Here is a 26,578-nt window from a genome sequence, read left to right on the forward strand (position 1 = left end):
TAAAAGGGGGGATTTAACTCTAAATGCGCAATCTCATTGGCTGATGCCAATTTCTGACAACGTGATTCGCTTAGAATCGTCATGTGACGCTCTCTGACATTTACGCGGTAGTTCAGAATGTCGAAATAAGTGCGTCGAAAATCACCTCAGAGAAGACAAAAACAGGTGTTATTAGCAAGAAGACACGGGGGATTACAAACTGAGACAGCAGATGATGAAATGCCTTCACATAGTACGTTGATGTTTAAACTGTCGTTCAGAAAACAGGAGTGTTCAGACAGTGGAGGTAATCAGATATCTTAATATCTAAATAATCTAAATATTGGTCTTTTGAATGATTGATAAGAAGCTCATCCCTGTGTATCACCGGATGTCAAGCACATGCAGCATGGAGGCACTCAGAATGCCAACGCATGCCTCAACGCATGCCTATATGGGCCCAATGTCCAAAAACAGTCTTTGTGGTGAAAACCAGGGTTGAGGCTGCAGCCAGTATGGCTATTTCTACATTCAATGAGGGTGCCTCTGCCATGCTGTCTGTGATGGAGAAATTGTGGCTTCAGAGCACAGCCTGTCAATGCAATGAAGGATGACGACATGGTTAGGATCTCAAAAGCCGTAAAAGTGTAAGCACAGCCAAAAAAGTGAAAAGACACCAGCAGGAGATGGAGGAGTGCCCTACATATGGTGCTGGCATGGATATGTAGACTGTAAACTAATTTGGGGGAACTAGGCTGTGTAATGGTTGTGTTATGTCAGTTTAAAGTTTGTGATGTAATGGTCTTCAGTTGAAGGCCATGTTGATGTGTTGTTTTGGATGTGATGATCAGTGATGGATGAAGCAATAATGAGTTTTGGATGTTAAACAGTGTGATACATGGATCTTACTTGGAGCTAAAGGGATATGTGTCTGTAATTCATGGCTTTCAATAGAAATTAGTGGAATTTTGCTATAAAAATCTTTAAAGCCCGTTTTCTCAAAATGACTTTTCTCTCATACTCCAAGTCTGAAATCTCCACTTCAGTAGCATCTTTATACACCAAACTTTCCAGCCCTGTACCTAGTTATATTATGAAGACATTTACAGAGGGATTTGTAAATATATTATTCCTAGCCTGACTTATATAACATTTTATTCCAAAAAACATGGCGAAAATCGATTTTTTTAAGGCTATTGACAGTATATTCTGATTTACAGGATAACAAAAGTAGATATCCATAAATCCCTCTGTAATTTTTCCCCCCATCTAATATGTGAACACAATGAAAAAAGAATTTTGAACTTGGCTTTATCCAATATTCAGATTTCGTTTTTATTATATGCAAATTAGCGCATATTTAATTAGATAATGCCTAATTTGCATATTTAAACCTGTAATACATTTTTTTTCTCATATTAATGTAAGTAATCAACTGGGAGAGTTTCATGGTGATATCTGCTAGTTAAAATTTTTACCCTATTCACCTGTAGTGTCTCGCCTTAAGGAAAAGGTCGTGGGTGGGCTTACGTTTCCATGACACGCGGGACAACAACGGGACGGTTGGGTTTAGGAAAAGAAGAACGGGACAGTTGGATTTAGTAAAAGAAGAACGGGACAGTTGGGTTACGTAAAAGAAGAAAGCGACGGTTGGGTTTAGGAAACGAGACATGCGGGACATGATCCCCGGTCTCCTGGGTGAAAGTCCTGTGTTGTTTGACCCATCCACCACCCCAACCAACCTCCCTGTGCGGATTTTCTGGCTTTAATACTACTCGCTACCGTAGTCGCTCTTAATGATACGTCATCTTCTCATTGACTTTTTGGTATTGTTTTCCGTGGTGGCCACACGGAATTTTCACACATTCCGTGCCACCACCACGTAATGCGGTGTTAACAGCTTGTGATCATTTCACGGACTTCTGTGAGACCAGGCTGATCAAACAGCTGCAAGACCCAGTAAAATCTTATATACAGCTAGCAAACTAACGTTAGCTAGCATCGCTAACGACATTGGCTAACACAACTTCGGTAGGTTATCCTCAGTATTTGCAAGCTAGCTAAACTTATACTATATCTAAAATAATTTTGTAGACATAACAATGGATTTTGCCACTAAATATTGGTGTTAACTTTTTTTTTTTACTACAATTTCACTTTCTACCCGGGAGAGGCTGATTTACCAAGGGATCCTTAAAAAGGTGTAGCTACTTTACAGTTGAATATTAGCTGATATTTAACTACGTACATTTAACCGATACAAATGCTGCTAATTGTTGCTATAGGTACACAGCTGCTGACGCTAGCTAGCTAACGCATGGATGTATTAAGAGAACAGCCAAGTTGGGTTACCCCCAGCAGATGCCGCAGAAAATTACTCCTTCATAACGCACCCAGTTGAATTCATCTCTCCAGCTGTTCACACATTTTCTTTCCCTTTTTAACTTGTATGGTGATGTTGTTGTAAGGTTAATTGTTCTTGGTGCTTTCCCTGGCACTTGGCCGGGCTGCGGAGCCTGAAGAAACATCACTCTCCACTCCAGTCTCCACCACAGTTTTTCTGAGGCAGGTAAAAATGTATGTTTAAACTGCGGGCGATTATTACTTGGACAGACTCCTGATTGGCTAATCAAAGCATTCTGAGTTGGACGCTGGTTCTACGGATTGTGGGGAAAAAAATGTATTCGTTTCAAATCGATAAAATTAAATCGGTAAAATAGACGTAATGAGCGGCACATAACGTGAAGTAACATGGCATTTTATTTTGTTTGAGTTTTAACTTTTCCAGTGGGGCAAGTAAATTTCTCTTGCACTTGCCCTACAAGCGGACAAGCCTTAATGTCGAGCCCTGTTGAAATTAAAATAATAGTGATTTTTGCAAGGATCTGTACCAAACAAAGATGTTTTCTTTGGTCTGTAGTAGGGGTCGAACGATACTGTTTTTCAAGGACGATACTGATACCGATTATTGGTAGATAATGAAACAGATAACCGATATTTGGAACCCTGCTGGAGCCTAGTGTCTGTGTAACTGTATCAGTGGCATATCCCGAATATGATGAAAAACGGGATAAGACTATAACCGCAATATTCTGTCTATGTTAAGCTGAATCAGTCACACCACAAACAAAGACAGTGCTGTCCTTCTTAAGAAGAAGTTGGCCCTCAAAAAGCTAAAGAAACGGCCCTGCTAGCTGGTGTTTCTAAAAGTTGGAGGAGCTGCTAGACAAGATGCACCTGTCACAGGGAGATGCGCAGCATGTTGCCAAGGTACTTACGCAATGGAGAGATCTCTTTGCAGCCTTATGTCCCATAGGGGACGAAGAGGAGTAAGTAAGTAATGTTAACTGGTAACGTCAGTGACATGATAAAGCTGTGTTTTGACTCGTACGAACTAGTGCTGTCAAACGATTAAAATATGAATTACTGACAGAATTAACTCGCAATTAATCGCACATTTGTATCTATTCTAAATGTCCCCTGATTTCTTCCCATTATTTTTTCTCTTATCAACATGATACAACAATACTTTTAAAATGGTGCCTGAACCGAAAGATTTATATATATATATGTATATACATTATATTTAAAAAGGAGCACCTTGTTCAATTGTATGTGTCTGTTCTGTATGTTAAAAATTATAAAACAATAAAAATTTGATCTAAACAAAAAAAGGAGCACAAAACGGCGAAAACAACCACTGGATGGGAAAAGGCCTGGCTGGGGAGGCTGAGTCTGTGTTTTTCAGACAACCGCAGCTACAGTCTGGTGTTAGAAACCTCTACAATGAAATACAGACACACTTTTACACCGTTTATCTGTTAGCATTTTAACCGTGTCTACTCCAGCTGCTAGCTAACGGTAGGCTAACGTTACCCGCTGCTATGTGTAGTGTTGACCAGCGTCCCGTGCGGCAATGTTTCAGTTCCCTCTAACGTCCGTTTTCGGAGCATCAGAGAGAAGCGCAGGCATTTAAGTGGCACCTAAATAAGGCACCGAAATACGCGTTGCTATTCGGTCCGGTAGATAGCGGTCATTAAGGCCCCGGTGCCGTATTAACACGGGTCTCGGACCCCATTCAAAACGGCGATTTTCGCCAAAAAGCGTCTAGTTTGCAGGTATGTACTACTCTTTGGCCGGCTCGCAAGCCCAAACAAGTGTGTGCGGCGTGCCTGTTGTTTTGTTTCCGGTCTAGCTAGATTGTCTAGAAAATTGACGCCGTTAATAACGCATTTAACTGACAGCACTATACGAACGTAACGTTATTATCAGTGCACTCACTGGCTGTGTCCGAATCACGCAATCATACACTGCTCCCTACTCCCTACGTAGGGAGTTAGATGTAGAGGACTATAGGGAACTCAGTGGCAAAATGAAAAAACACTTTTGGACACTACTCAGGGGATGTTTTCGGCGCCGTTATTTATGTCAATGCTGTAGCACAATTAAGACATGTCAGATCAACGTCGGACGGTGGAACATCTATAATAAATACCGACATGCATTTTAAATGCATATTATTTTTTTTTGTTTTTTTGAACTTGAAGGTCCAAAATATAACACTGACAGCTAGCATTTAAAATGGTTGCCAAAGTCCAAATTCAAAATACTGGGGAGAATTGTCTCCCCCGGCCCCTCCTCCCCAGCGTCACGGGGGTTGCCAGGTTGAGAACGCTAAACTTTAAAATGTATTATTTTGAAATGTCTGGGTAAAATGAAACACAATATATTTTATTTTTAAACACACTGCACACTGGCAGGGAGAGGGATTTCTAAACTGCACTCTCTTTCCTTGATGACTCATAAAAAACAGCTCATACCACAGGAACGGTAAGATGGAAACTTTTAGTGACTTTTTCAAACCTCGGTATACCTTGAAACCGGTAACCAGCCCACGCCTAGTATAGCTCATGTCCATTACTTTTCACGATGCATTGTGGGATACTTTGAGTCCACTATATAGGGTATAATATTTCTCACTACACATTCGGACAGCACTATAAAATGGCGAACTCACTATATAGTATATAGTGAGTAGGGAGTGATTTCAGACACAGACACTGCAAATGTCGGCTCCGACTCCTGTTAGCTGTTAACGGTAACTTTACCGTTAACATTATACAGGCTAACGTTAGCTAACTGGTAACGTTAACAAGCTAACAAACACTTAACAAAAAAGTTAATAAACAAAGTTGCTAGCAAGCTTACCAACTTGGGTTGAATCGCCCGTTGCAGCTGCAGCTGTCGTGGGGTCAGGGGCTGGCTCTGCATTTTCCTGGTGTTTGCTAACTTGGCGTTTGCCACAGGTAGCCATTGTACATCACTCTGACAGTCAATACTCGGGGTGAGCGGATCGGCGTCTGTGTGTGTGTGCGCAAACGTGAACGTGAATGTTTATGCACATAACATGCAGACAGTTAACACTCAGTGTAGCAGAGCCTTTACAATTAATTACCCATGACATTTTAAAGCCTGGTTAATAGTGGAATCGGTTAACCGCTGCATCCCTATCAGCAAAATACTACCGTTACTTTTCAAGATACAGATCACATATTTTCTAAATCAGAAACTCGTGCAGCGTATTACTAAGTCTCATTGAAATGAGACTGCAGGTGTTAATGACATGTAAAAAGCAGTGCTACGTTTTATAAATATTTGTATAGCGCCTTTCATACAAGAAATACTTCGCAATAAGGAGATTGCATGACATAAGCAGACATAAAATGAACATTAAAACAGGGATAGAATGCCATAATTAATAGAAAATAAGATTGAAAATAAAACGCACTTGAAGCAGTAGCACAAAGCCTACAAGTGGCGGTCAATCTGTATAGTTTTGGCTAAAAGTGAAAAAGGGCAGGTGCGTTCTATTTCAATTCCCAGCTCACTTTCCCTCCATGCGACGCATGCTATTACGTCATACCAAGGGCTGAGGGGAAGTGAAGAAGGGCATGCTGAAACATGCAGCCAATGTCTTATTCTCCCTTGTACCCCACCTCTTTTCTTTCATGGTCTAAGGTTCCCTCTTTTATATATTCTCCTCTTCCCTCCTCTCCGCTCTATCTTCTCCTTCACAGAGTACTGGGATGGATATCTGTTGCTATTGAGTGCGTTGCCCCTGACACCTGAGAAACAAGAGGCAAACGCCTTCTATTTGAACTACTTCACTGCCAAATATCAAGCTAATTCTATGTGATCAACCTAAAGCAGCGACTCAGGGCTGAAGAAATAGAAAGCCTGTTTCAGCTAAACACCTTTTTGACGGACAAAGAGGCCAAAGGTCCAATTCAATATCATTGGAAAACTGTTGAAACAGCATAACATGTAAGATGGCAGGAGGGTGGCAACCGCTCAGCAGTCACAGCCCACTCACTCTGACATCTCTCCATTAGTGCATGTAAAGGACCTGGGGTCTCATTTATAAAACTGTGTGTAGGATCCTTGCTAAAAGTGTACGTACGGCCAAAAGCCAAAAATGGCGTACGCCAAAACAAATCTGATTTATAAAACCGTGCGTACACACATCTGTATTAAGCAATGTTCCCTTTATAAATCACCAACCCGTTCTCATTCCGAACTCGTAAAATAAGGACGTTTGGACAGTGGCTGTCAGCATCTGATACGACGAAAAATGCGTCTTTCAGCGTGTTTGTGTAACGCACTGGGGAGTGCAGCAGTTAGATAGGATTTAGCGAGTAGTATGTAAGGGCGAATTTCCGCGTAAGGAGGTTGGTCAAACAAACACAGGACTTTCACCCAGGAGAGCGTCACGCTAGCTATAGTCGCTTTTTTCTTTCCTCCCTCGTGTCACAGAACCGTACGCCCACCCACGACCCTTTCCTAAACCCAACCACCCTGTTCTTCCCGCGTGTAACGGAACCATACGCCCACCCACAACCCTTTCCTAAACCCAACCATCCCATTCTTCCCGCGTGTAACAGAACTGTACGCCCACACACGACCCTTTCCTAAACCCAACCATCCCATTCTTCCCGCGTGTAACAGAACGCTAAGGGGACGGCAATAGCCTCTTATCCCTCCCTGTACACGCCCATTTTTAACCATAAATAGTCAATGCAAAGCACCTCATGAATGCTGATCAGTATGTTAATGACCCTGGCAGTTGTTCTTTAGTTACGCCAAATCATGACGACTGGCGGGGAAAAAGCAAAAAACTTCTCAGACGCTGGTGAATTTCTGCAAATTGAATTATAATTTCAGCCCATTTTCGCATAGTGTAGGGAAACCTGATCTATAGACTACCTATATTAATAATACCGTCCAAAACGGCAGGCATTACCACACTCAGGGACAGCTTCGATATACCAGACCTATATGATAAGATTTAAAAGAAACTATATACAAACAAGCCTTAGTGATTACGCACAGGTTCACCGTAGTATTTATATGTTTACAACAATTTGTGATTGTTAACACCTTGCCAAAATCACAGCATCAACTAGTGGTATCCCCAACCCTGAGATACAATTGGAAGACGAAAGTCTAATAGGCAAACACACTTTTGGACCGATAACGAGGACATTAAGTGTAACAATTGCGCAAGAGCTTAACGTCTGTATTTCCAGACTTTGACATTTGATGATATATGCACAGTATTAAAGACAGCTATTTAGTTATTTACACTGTGTTCTGCAGTTATCTAATGCTAGGGTATTTGATGCTATTCTGTATTCCATGCAGTCGGGCCGTCTCATCCTCCTGCGCTCCGTAGCGGATTCTTTGACGGTGAGACAGCGCCGATTAAATATTAAGAACAAATTTTCATTTAAGATTTGAGTTGGATTTTACAAGGTGTTTATGGAACAATTATCACTCAGTACAAGCGCAAATAACACTGCTGGATTTAATCTTCATGATAGATAGGTGCATGACGTTTTTCCCACATTTACTTTCTGCAGTAGTCTCCAAAATGTGCGTACGCATGGGTCAGAGTTTGCGTGGAGGACCACACATTCTCCCGTCTAGTTTGTTTTTTATAAATCAACCTTTGCGTGGGAAGTGGCGTACGCACATTTTCAGCCCCGTTTTGTGCGTACACCGCGTTTTATGAGACCCCTGAAGATCTCTCAGTGTATTCCAGGCCTGTGTGTAGTGTGTAATAACAACACAGAGTAAATTGTTGTTACTGATGAACTCTGTTGTGTGGGGCCAGGCGTGTATGCATGGTCAGCTTGCAGGTGCTGGATTGAGAAAACAGTCTAAAAAAACAATAAAGCTTAAGAGTGAGATTCAGAAAGTGAAAATCCAATTCATTTTCTAAATCCAGATTTTGATTGTTAGCCATAATGTTGTAACCATCCGAGGTAGACATACTGTACCACGAGCTATGAGATTGTGAAACAATGGTATATGCTCCTGTAGAAGCCATAAGTTCCTATGATATCAACCTTGTTGTAAAAAAAAACATGATTTATTCGCTATGTCATGGAGAAGAACTACCTTACCCACAGTCCTAAATGTAAGAGCAACAACTCTGATTGGTGAAACTCGCCGTTACCTCAGAAATGTTTAGCAAACCATAGTGCTAGTGAGCTGCTACCACACAGTCTTGTACCTTTACCTTTCTTTTCTGTTTCTAATTTTTCTGGGAGCCGACTCACACGAAATGTTGTATAATCATGATTGATCTCGTAGTTGGTTGGTTCCAGGCTTAAACTGGCATTTTCTAAAACATCAATGAAGTGAATGAATGGGAAATTCACCTCCAGAACCTGATCACTCTGCTGAGTGCTCTTTTCTGGTTTATTTCTAGTTTGTTATTTATTTCCTCATAATAAACCACTGATGTATAAGTCACTGCAAACATAATGGGTTACACTTCTTATAAATTGTTGTATAAATTAAAACATTTTAATAACCTGATCTACCTTTCAATGTGTTTATTCCAGCAACCGATTATTACTGATTAAGTTTCACAAGTTGATAGAGCTGATGGAATAACATTTCACTGGAATTATACTCTGTACGATTTCATGTGACAAATAAAATTGATTGATTGATTGTTTACTGTTCATACAGTGAATGTTTCACATGTATGTTATGACTTTGTAAGCATCAGTAACAGGTGAGACTTTCAATTTGTTTAGTGAAATATTCCTGCTCAGATTTTTTTGTGCAAGAACATTTCTACAATACTTCCTAATTGTCATGAATTTGTTGGTGAGACATTTGTCTTCATTTATTGGAATTATTAGGTCTTGACCTTAACTTCAATACAAGTGCTTTTTACACAAAAAGCACTGTTGCATAAGAACGCAGTGTTTTCTTTGTACTTTATACAAATAATGTAACCGAATCAGCAGAATTTCAGTCTGAGGTGAATGTGTCTTACATCAAATGAAGAGAAATAAGCAGATTTTATTTTTATTTATTTTTTTGTTTTATTGAATCAATTATTAGATATTATTTGTGGGAAGAAACCGGAGCAGCCCGGAGTAAACCCGTACGTACCACCACAGTAGACAACTCACCGTTGATCACTGAGGTGGCCCTGAGAGCTCAAGTCCTGCCCCCATCTAGATAACCTCCTACCCCATTGGTCTCTGTCCCTCTATCACAAAGGGCAGACAACAGTGGAGGAGATGGTAAACCTGGATGTGAGGCACGACTGGAGCTATTTACTGAACCCCCCCCCCCCCTTTTTTTTAAATCAGTTAATATTCACTGAATGTGGGAGAAACACTCGGAGCGCCCGGAGAAAACCCAAACAAAGTAGAAATATCACATTTCACTTACATAACACCAACCCTATTTCTTTTTGCTGCAGATATTGGAGATGGCTTTACCCACAGATGAAAAGAACCTGCGGATGGTGCAACACTTTGTTGATGGTGTCATCAGGTGATCTTTGACAGAGGACACAATACCGTTTTCCAGTACTGGTTCCTCTAAATGCAAGCCAATTAGCATTGTTTCTGCGCAGCCCCACCTCTTACACAAGTCCTGGAAAATGGCCTTGTCAAGGTTTTGAAAATTTCTTTGGGTGCTATCACATCCTACATCCTCGACCATGGCCCATGTTTTTTTCAAACAGACGATTCACCATGTCGTCTGGGTTTCCAATGGCCCAGTTCACTTTCGCTTTCTTGAATATCCGCGAAACCAGCTTGTCCAGTATTATCTTGACTGAAATTTGTTTCCTGATTTCCTGTGCTGTCCTATCCTGTGCAGGCTCAGCACATGTCTCCTCACATACTGAGCCAGACACTGCAGCAGTTGTCACAGGCTCCTCGATGGCAATGCTTTCTGCTACCTGTTTTGGTGCCAGTGACTCAGCATCTATTATAGCATCTTTCACCCCATTACTGTGGCTGCTGGCCTGAGTGTTCATCCACCACCCCATCATTCCCATGTATTTCCACACTTTCTTCTGTATTTCAGCATAAATGTCAGTAAGTGACTGAGGGACATTCACTTTACTGCAAAGTGAATTCTTTCTCATTAGTTTTGGCATAATCTCGATCCCATCTGTGATGTCCCTGAAGATGAGATCAATAGCTTGCTGTGCGAATTCGGGCGTTTACCGGCGGAAATGTCCTTTGTAATTTCACCAACGATATTGCTAACCTGAGGGTTTATATCACCCTGAGGCAGAGATTCAACTCCTTGTTGTGTTGGAATCAAGTGCCTGCTTGCATTGTTGGAGTCCTTGTGGAATTTGATCCTCAGATTCTCCAACATACGATGGAACCAAGCTTTGGCCAAGCAAGTGGAAAAAAAGGTCTTGATCCGGCTCCCTATTTCTTTAAATGACAGTTTGCGCTTCTGTTTGGATATTCGACTTTTATCAGCTGTCCTGTCCATTTCAGCAATTGTCTTAGCAATGTCTGCTGCAACAACTTCAATCTCCTCCGAGCATTCACGTTTCAGCAGCTCATACTTAGAGTCTGGCACTTCATCCCAAAGAGGTTCGATCATCTGAGTCACCTCCTTTTTAATAATTTTTTCAACAGCTTCCATTGTTGGAATCTCAAACACAGTGTCCTCTGACGAGACCTTTCCCTCAGTTTCTGGCTCCATATTGTCTGGCTCTAGATCATCAGCGTATGCTGGCTCCACATCTCCTGCCTGTGGTTCTTCCAGATCATCAGTGTGTGCCGGTTCCTGGGAGGGGGTCTGCCTTGTTCTCTGCCTTCGTTTTTTAATTGGGCACAGAATTTTCATTTTATCTGTGAAAGCTTTTACCATTTGTCTGACATGACCGACAGCTTTCATTGTTGGAATCGCAGTGTCCTCTAATGTGACCTTCTCCGTGGTTTTTGGCTCCACAGTGTCATCCGGCTCCATATCTTTTGTCTCTAGTTCTTCCTCATCATCAGTGTCTGCTGGCTCCACACATCTCTTCCACATATCTTCTATCCCTAGTTCTTCCTGATTATCAGTGTTGGCCTGGTCCATATCTTCTATCTCTAGTTCTTCCTGATCATCATTGTTGGCCTGGTCCATATCTTCTATCTCTAGTTCTTCCTCATCACCAGTCTCTGTCTGCTCCACATCTTCTATCGTTAGATCATCCTGAGAGGGGGTCTGCCTCGTTCTCTGCCTTTGTTTTTGAGTTGGGCACATCATTTTTATCTTAGAAGTTAAAACTTTTACCATTTCGCAGGCATGATCAACCATATCTTTAATTCTGCGTGGGGGAGTGATGCGCTGGGTTATTACAGGATCCGCTGTGCGCACACTAGTTGAGAGGGAAGAGTTGACATTTTCTGTAACCTCTATAACGAGCAAGCTTATCAAAGAGTCTGAGCTGGGACACTCGACTTGGTCCTCAGCGTTCAAAGCAGCGGCAAAACACTTGGAAAGTTTGTTGCCCAGACCGGACATAATCTGATCCTCAGACACCACTCCATTTTTGCTCCCAAGAGCCATCAACCAGACTTCTGACAAGGTTGAAATTATTTCCAAAAGCAGGTCAACCATCACAATTTTAGTGGCATTGTCAGGTGCGCATGTTTGTAACAATTCCAACTGTCCCACTGTCATCCTTTTAAAAAAGGGTTCGACCAGTGGGAGTAAAGTTTCTTCAGTAATCTCCAGCATCTCTTCTGTCTGAGACATTTCTGATGTAGACATAATTGTCAACCGTGTTGGTTTGAGTTCAGTGACCTTCTCTGTAAAATCTTTCCTATTTTGTCTTTTATTTTAGGACTTTTTCTTCGTTTTGCTGTGGTTTCAGAAGAGATATTTAATAGCCTATCGACTTGTTTTGTACCGAAGTATAATGAATGGTTTTCAGCTCTAAGGATAGAAACAGAATGAAATTTAATTTCTATGGTTCCACTATATATAAAGACATGTATTATGTCACAAAGGATCAAAAAGCTTTGTTAGAATCTGACATCATGTCACTCTGTATCAGAAGCTTTTTAGAATCTGACATCAGAGATCAAAGCCCCATCCACCCAACCAGTGAATGCAGCTTTGGCAAAGATTGCTAGGCAACAGTTGCTAAGCTACATTCGGGTTCTCAAATGGCAACACTAGGGCGGAGTTTTTAAACCAGCTCGCTGCAGCTAATAAACTATTCCAGGGGTTGTTGTTTATTTCAGCCGCAAAAGTCGACTAAAATAAGACACCTGCTTTTGGCTTCTTGTGTCTGAAGTCACAGTTTCAAAAAGTTTGTCCCATGTCTGGTTTTCTCCTCTTGTTGGGAAACGCTTCCGAGTGGTTCTCAGCTGTGATTACTGTGTGCTAAGAAGCCATTAAATGGACTTGCTAATTTATTTGATGAGGTGCCAGAGACATTGAAGACGCACTTTTCTAAATATAGCTATACTACTAATGAACCATTGTAGCCTTATTTCATGTTGGCCATAAAATCAGTGTCATCAATAAATTAATTAATCATTATTGAATATGAAATCATATTAAAATAATTTCAGTGAAATCTGTCAGCTCCTTCAATTTATGGATTAGAAACAGTAACAATAATACATATGTCAAACAATATATTTATATATTTTGGATTTCAGCAACAAACTGAATCTGCATTCATGTAGGCCTACTGTGTAGCCTACTCAGATCCTAAAAAGCTGTAATGTCAAATATTTTCATTTTAATAAACATCACTCACTAAAGAACGTAACACAAGGGTGATTGAGCCTATGCTATGACCCACTGATGAAAGCTATACTCACCTCTGACAACCTCATAGTGCACTTGCATCATGAGCCCATCTATGATCTTCTCTTTTTTTAAACGACATATTAATAAACATAGCACAGAAAGCTGCTTCATGTCCACATTTTTAAATCACAGCCTCTAATATTGCTTCAGCAATATCCATGTTGAGGAGTCATTCAAAGTTTGTCAGAAATTGTGAAGTAGCCTAACTTACCGCAACCATGAGCATCCTTGAGCACAGCAATAAATATATGTATAAAAAAAATCCAGTACTAGTCCAGTAGTAGGCTATGCAAGCTTAGCTGTGGACAGACACACACATAGCCTACATACACACACCAAACACACACGCACACGTCTGTCGGAGATTACTTTTCTTATAAAGTGCAAATGGCGTTTTCTTCCATTGACAATCTTCCCTGAAATCCATCCACCATGCATCTACTAGTCATGTCTGTTGTGATACACTACGCATGCGTATTTTAAAGTTGCCGTCATATAACGCTAAATGCTTATGTGGCTGCTGAGGTAGTTTTGTTTAGCCTGAAAGACAAACTGTTGCAATGAAACTTATCGTACTTATTCTCTTTTGTGTCTGCTGCTCTGTTACAGCAGAAGAAGACGAGAGACTGCCGAATAAATGCGAAGGTAGGACGAAGAAGTTGGCTAACTAACTCGTTATTATGATGCTATTTATGTGACTTGACGTTAATAACAGCGTTATCGTATTGGTCTACATAACGTCAGTTGTGTCCTCGAGTGTCTACCTAAACTCTTTGACATGTACATAAATATAAAATGGTTTGAATAAAGTTGTACTTCTGTGTTCCTCCTGTCTGTCAGTGTGTAAGTTTTTGTCAGTAGAGCTGCAGGATGCGCTGGAGAAAACTGGTCGCTCCAAAGAAGTCCTGGAGGTCGGAGAAGTGCTGGACACAGGCAAGAGAAAAAGAAAGATTAAATACAACACCTCGTAAGTTGACTCTGGACCCTGGAGTCGAGAAATTGTGTGTGTGTGTGTGTGTGTGTGTGTGTGTGTGTGTGTGTGTGTGTGTGTGTGTGTGTGTGTGTGTGTGTGTGAGTGAGATGCCAGTATTTAAACCTGTGTTCCGATTACAGGGAAACTCGGCTGACTGAAGCGGTGGACAACATATGTGAACGCATCCTGCAGTATAATGTTCATGCAGAGAGGCCTGGCAGCCTCCGATATGCCAAGGTGGCGTTTAGTTCTCACTTGAATTACCTAGGTTTTAATGACTTTGTTTTTAGTCAGTTTATCACACTGACATCTAGCTTCTTTGTATGTACTGCAGGGTGCCAGTCAGACCATGACGACCCTAAAGAACCTGGTCCACAAAGGAGTTAAAGTGGATTTGGGTCTGCCGTATGAGCTGTGGGACGAACCCTCTGTAGAGGTGTCACACATGAAAAAACAGGTAGGAGTATGTGTCTGCCTGCTGTAAATGTTGAAACAAAACACCCCTTGTTAAAAATGCATAACATGTATATAGTAATATATGTATGTGTGTGTGTGTGTGTGTGTGTGTGTGTGTGTGTGTGTGTTTAGTGTGAGACAATGCTGGAGCAGTATGAGGAGGTTGTGGAGGACTGGTACTTCCATCATCAGGACAAGAGGCTGGAGAACTTCCTCTGTGAGAAACACGTCCTCAAGACATCGGAGCAAGGTAGATGCCCCAAAGGGAGTAGCACAAGAGAGTTACACTCAGTTCTGCTTTACATGATTTCACTTCAGCTTGGGAGCACGTTTGCTGAAGTGAGTGAGTGAGGGAGCTCTGAGACGGCCTTCACGCAGGAAGGCCAGAACAACTTCCGGTTCAACTGAGGAGCGATGAGCTATCAAATAAGATAAGTGAGATGCACCATAGGTTTCAACCTAGTCTTGTTTTTCTCTCCCTCCCTCAGAATGTATGAAGGAGGCGTTAAAAGGAGACATGGGGACCAAAGGAGGGGCCAAGGAGGCAGGCGGCGACAGCACAGAAGAGGAGGGAACAAGACATGACGCTGGCGAGCTATGAGGAAAACATTGTCAAAAAGGGAAATGCAGAAGACAACACAATAACCTCAATTTTAGCTTTTGGCTGCAAACTGCAGATAATCTATGCATTCTGAACTCATTTTAGCTTTTGGCTGGATGTGACACACGGTCAACCAACATTTTTTTTTTATCTGGTTCTAGAGAATAGGTTGGGAGTTATGACTTTAACACTACATTACTGTTATTTTTTTAAGAATGTGTCAGCATTTTAAGTACTGTCGCACCTTTTTTAAACACGCAACAAACATCTATTGGATTAAGGTTTAAAGCCTTTCCTATTAATATTTGAGACATTTTCAGTGTTAAATTATGTGTACACGCTGTTACATCTCTCATTATGCCAACATTATATGGTACATATCAGTATTTTTTAGCCCAAATTGCAGCCTTTTAAATGCAATATGTACAGTTTTTCATTGTAAATAAAATGCTTTTTATAACACTTTTGGATATTTAGTTTTTTTTTTCTGTATTGGGTTAAAGAAAAATGTGCTAAAAAGAACAGTGAAGCACATTTTTCAGTCCAGATGATCTGCAGCACACTAATCAAGGATGATGAGTTTCAGGTGTGTTCCTCTTTGCTCATGTTGACAGCCTTTTTGACAGCAAACCGAAACAGAATAGCAGTTTTCGATGCAACTCCACAATGTCTCTTACTTCCGTGTACGTTACAGCTTCACTATATATTTTGTCTAAATTAGTGACAACTTGGTGCCACACTTTCCAAACCAAACCTCTTTTTCTGTCTTTCTCTGAGTTGGCCACTCAGATGAACAAACCTCACTTTGGCGATCGTGTTGGAGATCACAAGGTCAAGACATTTGTGTTGAAATGTCATGAGGACAGCATCGAGGTTGTGATGAAAGCTTATCTGTTTGACCCAGGCCTGCCTGTGGAGCCAACGCATTTGAGGCTTGGACCTTTCAGTGCTGCGCAAGATCACTGCACAGCAAAAGTGTCTGGGAATGGGAAGTACATCATCAGAGCACCTCTGACTGACTGTGGGAGTAAACTAATGGTTGGTGAGCCTCCTAATAATCAAAATATAATGTTGGTTTTACTGTAGAGCAAGCAAATGTTGAAATAAACCACACTCTTATCACCATAAATCTTCCCTATGTGAGAAAACCCAACTGGATTGTGGTTGCTTAATGCTACCATCTAGTGGTTCAATATTGATAATGCTTTGTGTGTCCTTAAATTGTTGTATGTAGTTTACCCAGAGTGCATTGCAGTACAACAACCTCCTGCTGTACTCTCCTCCAACATCACCTGGAGACATGTTTCAAACAGAAGGAGCTGCCATTCCAGTCCAGTGTGAATATGAAAGGTGCATTTACACTGACACAATGGTCTCCAGAGCTGTATATGTGTTGCAGATGCTGTGTATTATTTATATAGTACAACCAAAGGTACAAAGTGCTTTAAAGGAAAACATGGAGATAAAAGACAGAGAATCCTATATAATGAAAGGGAAATAAATAAAACCTTCAAAGTAAAAGTGAAGAAAAAGCCATAGGAAACACTAATTTGGCTTCTCTGACACTTTCCGGGAGGCTTTTCTAGAGTCGAGGAGCAACAAAAGTAAAAACAAGATCACCTATAGTTTTCAGCCTTAAAAGGATATATTCACACTACAAGTCTATCGTAAAGCAATACTCAAATGCCAGTATGTGGATTCCTTATGTCTATACTGGCCCTGAAAAGATCCATTATTAATACGATTTCTTTTTGTGTAAATATATGTAAACGACGGGGGACATAACAGACTGAGGTCAGAGGGCTTAAAAACTGACCATGTAATGCATTGTATAACAACAGTAAAACCATACCAACACATTTATAATATTTTCATATTAATCTGTGAGTGAGACAATTGACAATTAACAACACACCATAGTTTGCCACATAAAGGTGGAACACTTTCACTTAGGCTTTAAAAAAGTATTATTTGTACTTTAATTCATTCATGTGCTATGAATTGGGGAACTTATTTGGGTCATTTCTACTATGAATTAATCATTTCCCCCCCAGTTTCTGGAATGGAAATGCAAGTGATGTAGGTTGCTGGGTTGAAATCCCTCTACCTTGCAGGAGGTACACAGTGAGCAGCAGGGCCCTGAAACCAACCTGGAGTCCCCCGTTCTCCATCCAGTCAACACATTTCCTGGACCTGGACTTCCACCTTAGGCTCATGACAAGTGAGTGGGTTTCAGTCTGGTAGATTAACAATCTCCTACAGTATGTATTCTAAAAAAAATAAAAAATATTTGGGAGAAAATACAGGAAAAAAAGTAGACATAGGCCCACAAACAGAGCAATAGCTACCATTGAGAACAATGAGGCCATGTCCTGTATTGTACTGTATGTTTTAAAAACCCTAACTAAACATTTGCTATCCATAATAGCCAAATGCTTTTTAAAATCCAAGTTATAGCCATGATCAAAATTTCCCACAATAAATTAGTGTTCAAAGACGTGAGTTTCTTTATATACTCATTTGCAAATAAGTTAGTGTCCTAAATGAACCAATTATCTTACACACACACACACACACACACACACACACACACACATATATATATATATATATATATATATATATATATATATATATATATATATATATATAACTTTTTTAATTTATTTTTTGGTGTGTTTTATCATTCCTCAGATGACTGGAGGAGTGAGAGAAAGTCATTAGTTTACTTCCTGGGTGATATGGTCAACATCGAGGCGTCTGTAGACCATCATCACCTTCCTCTTCGTCTGTATGTAAACAGCTGTGTGGCTACTCTGACCTCTGATGTCAATTCTTACCCCAGATACCCCTTCATAGACCACCAGGGGTTAGTCCTTTTGTTTTTTGGTGGCCCACACTGCAGGCATAAATCTGTCCAGTTTCTGTATCCCATTCTTATAATATACACCCAAATTAATGGTTGAATCTGATAAGAATATGTTGACTCTTTGCAGATGTTTTACAGACTCACATCTGGACGGCTCTAGCTCCCGTTTCCTGCCCAGAGTCCAGGACGAACTCCTTCACATTCAACTCGAACCTTTCTTCTTCCACCAGGACCCCAGACACACTGTCAGCACTGGTTTTACATGTTTATATATATATATATATATATATATATATATATATATATATATATCTACAGTATAAAGAAACAGTATAAAGAAAATGTATAAAGAAAATGTCTCAGTGTGTATGATACTGTCTCCTGTAGATGTATATAACATGTTACCTGGAAGCAGAGCCCATTTCAAACAAGGACCCAGTGAAAAAGGCTTGTTCTTTCATGAGTGGGAGGTTAGTTTAGACTCATTGTTTTATCCATCTTCTTTGTGTCCACCATTAAAAATAAATCCTGAACTCATCCTCAAAATCATGACATATAAAAGATATAATCAGAAATGTTTTCATCTGTCAGGTGGAGGTCAGTGGATGGTGATGACCGTGTCTGTGAGAGCTGCAGCAAGGTTAAAGAGACGAATCAAAACGGTGGTGTCAAGTCCAACCACAAGAGGGCGCTGATGAGCAATACAAAGCACAGACAAAATGGTATTGCATCTAATATCTGTACAAGTCATGCTGTATTCAGTACTATATATATATATAAAAATCACAATATGTGATTAACTGATTCAATTAACTCAGATTATTTTCTGTCCCTGCAGAGCTGCACAGTGAAACCAATTTGGGTCCATTGATATTTCTCCCCTGAATGCTCACTACTGTGATACACAAATATTTGTATTAAAATGATTTAGTTTAATAAAAATGTTCAAGCAACTGTGACATATAGAACAGTGTAATTGTCTTTATGTGCAAACTAGAGTGGGAGTTTCTGGCACAATTTTACCATTTACAACATACAGTATAATGATTAATGTTATTTATAGAGGGAAGAGTTCCCTCTGGAACAATAACATACAGATAAACACTGTTTAAAATTGTGTTGCTGGAGCTGTTACACTTTCTGTTTTATTTGCAGATTAAACCTGCTACTTTCTGATTATTTTTTTTATCCAGTAGTGTCATGAAACTTAGCTGGATGTTGGAATATGTGCACAGTTAGCTCAGGTCTAATACACATTGAATAAATAATTTCCAGGTGTTACAATAACAGATAATCTCCGAAAAACAAAACTCATATATTTCATATATATTTTAGGGAATTCTATGTTGTTGTTTTTTGGTTACTTTGTGAGCCTTTTTCCTCAGATAACGGTTCATATATTTGTAATAATTTGTATGTTGGGCTCCAAATAAATAGTAAAAAGGCTAAAAAAAGAAAAATCCTGTACCAGTACATTCACCCATATCCATTTTTGCAGATTTTGCTGATTGCTTTCAACATAACAGCTTTCATCTTTGTGAGATGCATTGTATCCTAACTTTAGTCTAATAGTTACAATATTGCTGATGAGATCAGTCAAAGCTCGAAATGTGTAACCACCAATAGAATTTTTCATTGAGGTTTCTTTTTTACCATGCATGACCAAACTTTAAATATGAACATCTGTCAACACCACTCGTTTGAAATGCATTACATGCTTGACTTCTTTTGATGATAAAACTCCTGCTAGACACCACAACAAGACCACATCTTTTTATCCTATTACACAGGCAGCTCATAGAGTGGTAGTGCTATTGTCATTTTATTTTGAATCTATTATCAGACAAAAGCACAAGCTGCATTATCTCCAATTTCTTTCTGATTTGACAAAATGATCTAGGAATGCGTTTGCATTCAGGTTTTGTATTTGCTTCATTTGTAAAGGTGGATAATGGACACAAACTTAAACTTACATAATTTGTGTACAAACAGGTGGTTGCTCTTGGTTAGCCAAGGTCTGCATCTAGAACCTTATAGTCTACCAGGATGCCACACAATGAGACATACCTGTTGGAATATCTGGATCTTGACCTATGATCCTTAAACGCAGCAGGTTAACTTGCAGTTTATTGGTGAGTCAGAACATCAGTCTGCTCCCCATTCTATCCAGCACCTGTCAACATGTCAAAGACAAAGTGAGGGAAGCTTAGAAAAACAAAAACATTGCATTTGGATTCATGGCAACCAAGATCATTTTCCACTCTGCTCTTTTTGCCAACCATGTTTTAGAGCCAAAGCCTTCAAGGTTTTCAAGGCCATCTGTCCTGTTAGATTAAAACAAAATCATCATAGTTACAAGCAAGGAAATGCTCTGTGTCGATTTTTGACACATAATAATGCAATTTTGTGTGTTTTTAATGCCAACTTTTAGTATCCAGAGGTGATTTATCTGGTCAATAAGAGAAGTCTGTTGCTGGATCTAGGACAGATAATGTCAAAAGTCTGTCCATCATTTCCTTCCTCTCCATACTGCTGTATACATTGGAGAAGGTCAGAGGGGAGGGAACTTGATCTCCTTGAAGATCTACTTAGATGACGGGGGGCGACCCCTGAAATGGACAGGACATGTGAGATACTTCTCCACGTTAATAGAGGATCTTCTTACAGCCTCTGAATCTCTATATCCCGAACTAAAACACGCAGTGAATGATACCAATATATTTAGTTTTTCAGAAGATGCTTCTGTGCTTAAAGCTTGGACGATACAACAGCTTGACAAGATCAAAGACATAAACACAGCGTATAACCACTGTGATATAGTAATATGATGTAAAATTCTAAAAGCTCAAGATGATTACTGTTATCCAGTATAATTGGCGTTTACCCATACTTTTAGTATTTGTAGAAGGTTTTTGCACATGTGTGTACAACAGTGTCAATGGCATACATCCCCACTGTTGTGGGAGATCAATAATATATATAGACTATATGGTAGGGGGCCTAACACTGATCCTTGGGGTACACCCATTGTCTTCAGTTAATATTTCCGGTGCGCTGAGTTGAAAATGTAGGACCTTCCTTTAGATTATTATTATTATTCCATAATAATTTACTGTTTTGCATGATTCATTCATTCATTCATTATGTTGAGATAAAAACCAGATTTTGCTAATCTCAGTTCTAAACGCAGTTTTATTAGACCATGGTAGATTATTTTAACTCCTGGACCTTCACAATAAATGTTTCGCTTAATGAGTCTTGTAAATGTGCCACAAACATATTTCAAAACATCACTTTAGGTACCAAAAGATGCATTAAAGGTTTTTATGGTTGGTCTTTGCTTTATTATTTTAAGAAATAACTGTAAACTGTGAATGCAACTATACTAACTATTTTTTTATATATATATATTGCATCTTCATGTTCACATTTGATCATTGAACCAAAGCACAATACCGTATTGTTGCACTTTAAATATTTAAAGAACAGCTAATCCATCAAATAGACGCCCACGTATTGTGAAATCTGCTCTTATTTTGTCATCGTGGCTTAATGTTGACTTTTATAATTACACCTCCATTGGTATTTTTGTTTATTATGATTTGAGTCTCTTAGCACACTCTTAGCTGCAGGGTGCAAACTTTGGCAGCACAAGGCACCTGTCAAGGACCACCTGAGGTGTTTTATTAAGCAGTCAAACATTTTATTATATAATTTTTAGCTTTGTTTTCTGTTATCAATTTCAGTCCTTTAAATCATTCCTTAAATGGTACCAATTTAGTTCCACCTCCACCTCAGCTCTCTGAAATCTCTTGTGTCTGTGTTCATGCTGCCAAAGTGCAACACTGAAGCATAAACGTGCTATTTCACCCCTCAATTTTCTTTATTGCACTTGTCCTGCGTCCAAGGATAGCATTTCTTAACTGCATTGTAACTACTAGACACACACTCAAACACACACATATGAACAAAGCACACCTGGGGAAACATTCCTCGAGGGAAGTCATCAATCAATTTTATGGCTTTCTATGGGAAAGTTTCCTCCCCTCCAATCAAGCGTCTTCCCTCATACCACCCTCCTCCTCGATTCTCTTTTTTATATTTCCATCTGTATCAGTTTTGGTTCACATCTGAGAACGATCCCCTCCAGCCAATTAACTTCAACCATTTTTTCTTATTCCACTGAGGGATAATTGGAGCAAACTGGAGAGTGAGATCTTTGCCTGGACGATACGAGATAAGACTATTACAACTGGCTTTCCTCTGTGTCCTCAATTTTCCCGCCTGTGGTAATAAACCAGAAGGTGGGAGATCTCCACAAGGTACAAAAAATATCTTTACCAAGCCATGAAATGTTGAATTCAGTCTTAAAATTCTTTTAAAAATCAGATCAACACTCTTGTCTACCCTCAAGAGTGTTGACATCGGTTTGTAAGATTTTCAGTTTTTTTATAGATTTTTTATTTTTTTACATCAAATACCGTAAAATAGTTTATTTTCAGATACATTTTGATACTCAGTGTGACATCATGTGACATGTATGTGTTACCAGTGGTTAAAGGCCCTGAAAAATCGATTTTTCAATTACTGTAACTTATCATGAGCACCAGGATCATATAGGAGCACAATATTTTCAACAGTTTTATTCCAACTGTGAGATTTCCACTTTTGTATTTATATTTGCCTTGACTGATTTTACGTGGGTGGGACTTTGATAGAACAATCAGATGTTACATACCTAAATTCACCAATCAGGATTCAGCAACATTTGAATAGGAATGTGATTACAGTTGTTGCCCACAGTCCTGATTAAGTTGTTGTTCCGCTAATAAATGATACAGACTTTTTTCTTCAAACTTAACTTGTATTGTTGCTCTTTTAGTCAAATATTTTATGTTGAGAAATACTTATTATTTAAAAAGACATTTTCATGGGCTTTAAATAAAAGCAGAAACAATGCTCAAAATGTAGGCTATATTAGTATCAAAACAGAAGTATTCAGTATGCAAAATAGTCCCCTTTCTTAGTGATACATTAGGCTATTATATTATTATTATTATTATTATTATTATTATTATTATTATTATTATTATTATTACTACTACTACTAATGCATACACGAAAGCAGCAGTTGAATGTTGTAGTTGATTATTTCAAGTGCTGCATTGAAAATATTACATACAAGTACAGAAGTATTATCAGTCAATGCAGAAAAATGGCCCCTGTAATGCTTTATTAATATTGTTATAATTATTACATTTCTTTACAAGCGGATCATATGTTTTGTATGTTAAATCATAACGAAGTTAGTTAGTAGTAAAAAGTGCAACATTTTCCTCTAGTGAAATAAAAGTTGAAGTATAAAGTATAGCATAAAATGGTTAATACTCAAGTAAGATACAAATGTGTATTTAATTGTGGTGCTTGAGTAAATACTTAGGTACTTTGTAAAAAGTCAACAGAGTTGCACAGTATAATCTAAATCGTTGATTCATGCATTAGACTTTGGGAAAAATAAGATTGTCTAAAATGAGGGCAAGTCAGGATGACATAGCCTACAGTTAGAAGACAGTTAGACGATCCAAAGAAAACGTTATCCAAAATATTTAAACCTTAAAGATGAAGTTATATATTAAGTGTTTCAGCCTCAGACTCAGTTTAAAAGACAATAACCTCCTTGTTTGAGTTTGATAGGCTATATTTTGCCATGTGAGTTTGGCAGAGATGAGCTGCTGTCTGTGTGAAACAGGATGGGACTCCTGGAGGTGGGAGCACTTGGCTCACTTCAGTTACTATATAGAGAGACGCAGCTCCCAGCTGATCCCGTTAATGAATCTCCCCCACTCCCTCCCTCCCTCCCTCCCTCCCCCTCCTCCAGTGCCCCCCTCTCGGTGCGGTTGCCTCCTGCTCTGCTCCTCTGCAGACCAACGCGCCCAAGCTGGATGTCCGGACACTTGCTGCTGCTTCGCTTCTCTTAATGAACCGGAGAAGTGAGGAGAAGGAGAACACTGGGACGCACATGGTAAGCTGATTTATTTCTTCCTCTTTCAAAAAGACTATTGGCTCCGGACTCTGGATGCTTGAGGGGTTTGTGGAGTTTTATCTGACGTTGAAGTCGCGCTTAAAGAGATGAGATGAAGCGTGAGCTCGTATTTTCTGTCACTGGGGGCAAAGGACATTCACACACATTTAATTATATGCAAAATGTACCTTTGAAGAGGAACATTTATCACTGCGTTGTGTTTTCTTATAAATAAATTACCAAACGGACAAAGTAGCCCGTTATTTTTTCTGGCATCGCTGCTCAACTTTTCCCATAGAAATTCAGCCGATATGCGTGCATCAGCCTTTTTTTTTTTTTTTTTACTATAGGCATATATTTTTTTGAAACATAAATATTTAGATGTGTACATGCATTCTACTTTATTTGACTGGTTTTAGCACATCCACATATTAGTCTACAGGCCAAATGGATATATGTGCTGTAGTGCATTCATGTTTAATAAATTGTTTCCATACAAATTGTTTCCATACAACTCATGTAAGCATAAATCCAAAGTTCAAAAACTAGGACAGCATTTCCTTATAACTCCTTCATTTTAATTCAATCTCTTTACACAAATTACTTACTTACACAAGTTACTGCATGTTGCAGCGGGGACGATCCTACCACTATTATCATATACTTTTAAGCAATTTAAACGTGTATTGTAGATTTTTGTCATTGTGTTGCGGATTGAATAAAACATAAAACATGAACACATAAAATATGAACATAAACACGGCAAAAACGCGATTTTGTTTCAGTTGGACTGAATTCAAATTTGAAAAAAGTCCTTAATGTAAAACACATACAAGACTAATTATCAAGATTTTTTATAAAACATCTGAATGAAGTCGTTAGATCGAACTGTGATAGCCTAACACTGTAAATATTATTGTTCCTCTCTGTGAGATAAAGCTAATTGACTGCAGCCAATTTCTGCTTAACAAGTGCAATTAGCTGTGCCGAATGGAGGCAATTAGGCTCGCGGGCTTCACTGTTAGCTCTTGCCAAAGTAATCAGCCTAAATATGATAAACATTTATGTTTAATGAACCGTGGGCAAGTGAATCATTATTCTCGGGTCTATTAAGTGCGGGCTGTTTTTCTTGTTTAAGATCCGTCTGTAGTTGATTAGTTTCCTTTAAATCCATTTGTAGTCCATGTATTCCAAGAGAAAATATATCGTATTTGCTTTAAAAGACATATAATTGCTCCTTTTAGTATAGGGCATGTGCCTACAGTTCTATTATTTAAGATTTATTTAAAACACGTTTTCTTTTTTATAATCATTCAAATTAGCCAACACAAAATCATGGCTGCTTTTATTTGTTATTGTGCTCATAAAGGGTGCAGCCCTGGAGTATTTTGTGTTTCTTTTCCTCTTTATTAACCCCCTGTATGACATTTTGGGGATTTAATTGACACACAATTACAGTCAGAGGCCTTACTGTACTTTTATTTCCATCGTGCCCAAGGTTGTGTTTGGCGTGACTGCAACATGAAATCACAATGATTTAATTTCCATCTGTTTTTCGATATCAACATGTGAAGCTGGAGCTGCTGGAGACTGTCTTGCCAACTTGTACGAGGCTGTAAAGGGAGGGTGTGTGTGTGTGTGTGTGTGTGGGGGGGGGGGGGGGTTGACAGGAAACTTTTAAATATCAAGTGGGTAACGTCTGTTTTTTTATTCAAAAATGAAGAAAGAAGGGCTTGTGGGTCAATGCAGAGGCAGCGATGCCTTTGTAGTGTGTGTGTGTGTGTGTGTGTGTGTGTGTGTGTGTGTGTGTGTGTGTGTGTGTGTGTGTGTGTGTGTGTGTGTGTCTGTGTGTATGAAGGTGCAGTTGGCCTCTAGGGGCCCCCGAACATGCAGCAGATTGGCAGTTTGTTGGAGGTGCAAACGTGAAGGACAAGAGGCCTTTAGCTAAAGATACAAGCAGTGATAATCCATTTTGTGCTGTCTGTTTCTTTCACCTCCCGGGCTGCCCCACTAAAATTAGATTATTACACCTAAAACAGAACTCGTGGAATCTGCTCCGTGTGGAATAACACACAGATGGGCTTCAACTGTGCAGGCAGGAATGCAGTTTGAGAATACAGACCGCATACGTAGCCTTTCTCTTCTCACCCGAAAGCCCAGTGTTGTATTTCTGACCGACTGAGGACAATTGCAAATTAACAAAGGTGTCAGTTTGGTAACATGCACCAACAGGTGCCTTGGTTCAGCTTCAAACATGTCAGCTATAAGAGAGAGAGCTTATATAATTGATCATATTTATTTAAAGGCTCTGTGTCTTAAAGCAGAGAATGTCGAACCCTGGGAAATCTTCCCAGTGACTATTGGCCTGATATAAAACAGTATCAAAACTGTATGAAACTCATCACTAAGTAGCAAAGCGATTTTAAATTGAACATATTTCCCTCCGTCTTTCTGGCCAGTGCTGCTCGCCCATGACGAGGAATGTTAAAACGTGTGAGACAGGCCAAATCCAGCTCATCTGCTCACCAC

The 26,578-nt window shown here is 39.5% G+C and overlaps 3 protein-coding genes across 3 annotated transcripts in view; 2 read left to right on the forward strand and 1 right to left on the reverse strand.

The window, feature by feature from the left end:
* The window catches only part of LOC144534191 (calpain-5), a 31,083-nt gene extending 17,592 nt beyond the window's left edge, over positions 1 to 13,491 (reverse strand). Inside the window, exons 1-2 of the mRNA XM_078275977.1 lie at positions 13,340 to 13,491; positions 5,188 to 5,339 (exon numbers count right to left, since the gene is read on the reverse strand). The gene's annotated coding sequence lies outside the window, so the exon portion shown is untranslated. The remainder of the gene's footprint in view (positions 1 to 5,187; positions 5,340 to 13,339) is intronic.
* A 121-nt stretch (positions 13,492 to 13,612) lies between these two features.
* Positions 13,613 to 15,620, forward strand: cnpy4 (canopy FGF signaling regulator 4). Its single transcript, XM_078276469.1, has 6 exons — positions 13,613 to 13,773; positions 13,969 to 14,095; positions 14,242 to 14,338; positions 14,436 to 14,558; positions 14,690 to 14,807; positions 15,046 to 15,620. The coding sequence occupies exons 1-6, from the start codon at positions 13,689 to 13,691 to the stop codon at positions 15,156 to 15,158; spliced, it is 663 nt and encodes a 220-aa protein (XP_078132595.1). The 5' UTR covers positions 13,613 to 13,688; the 3' UTR covers positions 15,159 to 15,620.
* A 93-nt stretch (positions 15,621 to 15,713) lies between these two features.
* On the forward strand, positions 15,714 to 19,412 carry LOC144534500 (zona pellucida sperm-binding protein 3-like). Its single transcript, XM_078276467.1, has 8 exons — positions 15,714 to 16,196; positions 16,393 to 16,508; positions 17,273 to 17,379; positions 17,853 to 18,027; positions 18,155 to 18,272; positions 18,415 to 18,497; positions 18,619 to 18,749; positions 18,866 to 19,412. The coding sequence occupies exons 1-8, from the start codon at positions 15,825 to 15,827 to the stop codon at positions 18,910 to 18,912; spliced, it is 1,149 nt and encodes a 382-aa protein (XP_078132593.1). The 5' UTR covers positions 15,714 to 15,824; the 3' UTR covers positions 18,913 to 19,412.
* Positions 19,413 to 26,578: the final 7,166 nt, after the last annotated feature.

This window comes from Sander vitreus, chromosome 19 (assembly GCF_031162955.1).
Source record: "Sander vitreus isolate 19-12246 chromosome 19, sanVit1, whole genome shotgun sequence".
NCBI lineage: Eukaryota > Metazoa > Chordata > Actinopteri > Perciformes > Percidae > Sander > Sander vitreus.

Excerpts from the sequence above, each read along its gene's own strand:
- cnpy4 (XM_078276469.1), top strand. The coding sequence starts at position 13,689 with ATGAAACTTATCGTACTTATTCTCTTTTGTGTCTGCTGCTCTGTTACA. Across the intron at positions 14,096-14,241 it reads AAGATTAAATACAACACCTC|GGAAACTCGGCTGACTGAAG; the intron begins GTAAGTTGACTC and ends TTCCGATTACAG. Across the intron at positions 14,808-15,045 it reads CCTCAAGACATCGGAGCAAG|AATGTATGAAGGAGGCGTTA; the intron begins GTAGATGCCCCA and ends TCCCTCCCTCAG.
- LOC144534500 (XM_078276467.1), top strand. The coding sequence starts at position 15,825 with ATGTCTCTTACTTCCGTGTACGTTACAGCTTCACTATATATTTTGTCT. Across the intron at positions 18,273-18,414 it reads ACCAGGACCCCAGACACACT|ATGTATATAACATGTTACCT; the intron begins GTCAGCACTGGT and ends TGTCTCCTGTAG. Across the intron at positions 18,750-18,865 it reads TACAAAGCACAGACAAAATG|AGCTGCACAGTGAAACCAAT; the intron begins GTATTGCATCTA and ends CTGTCCCTGCAG.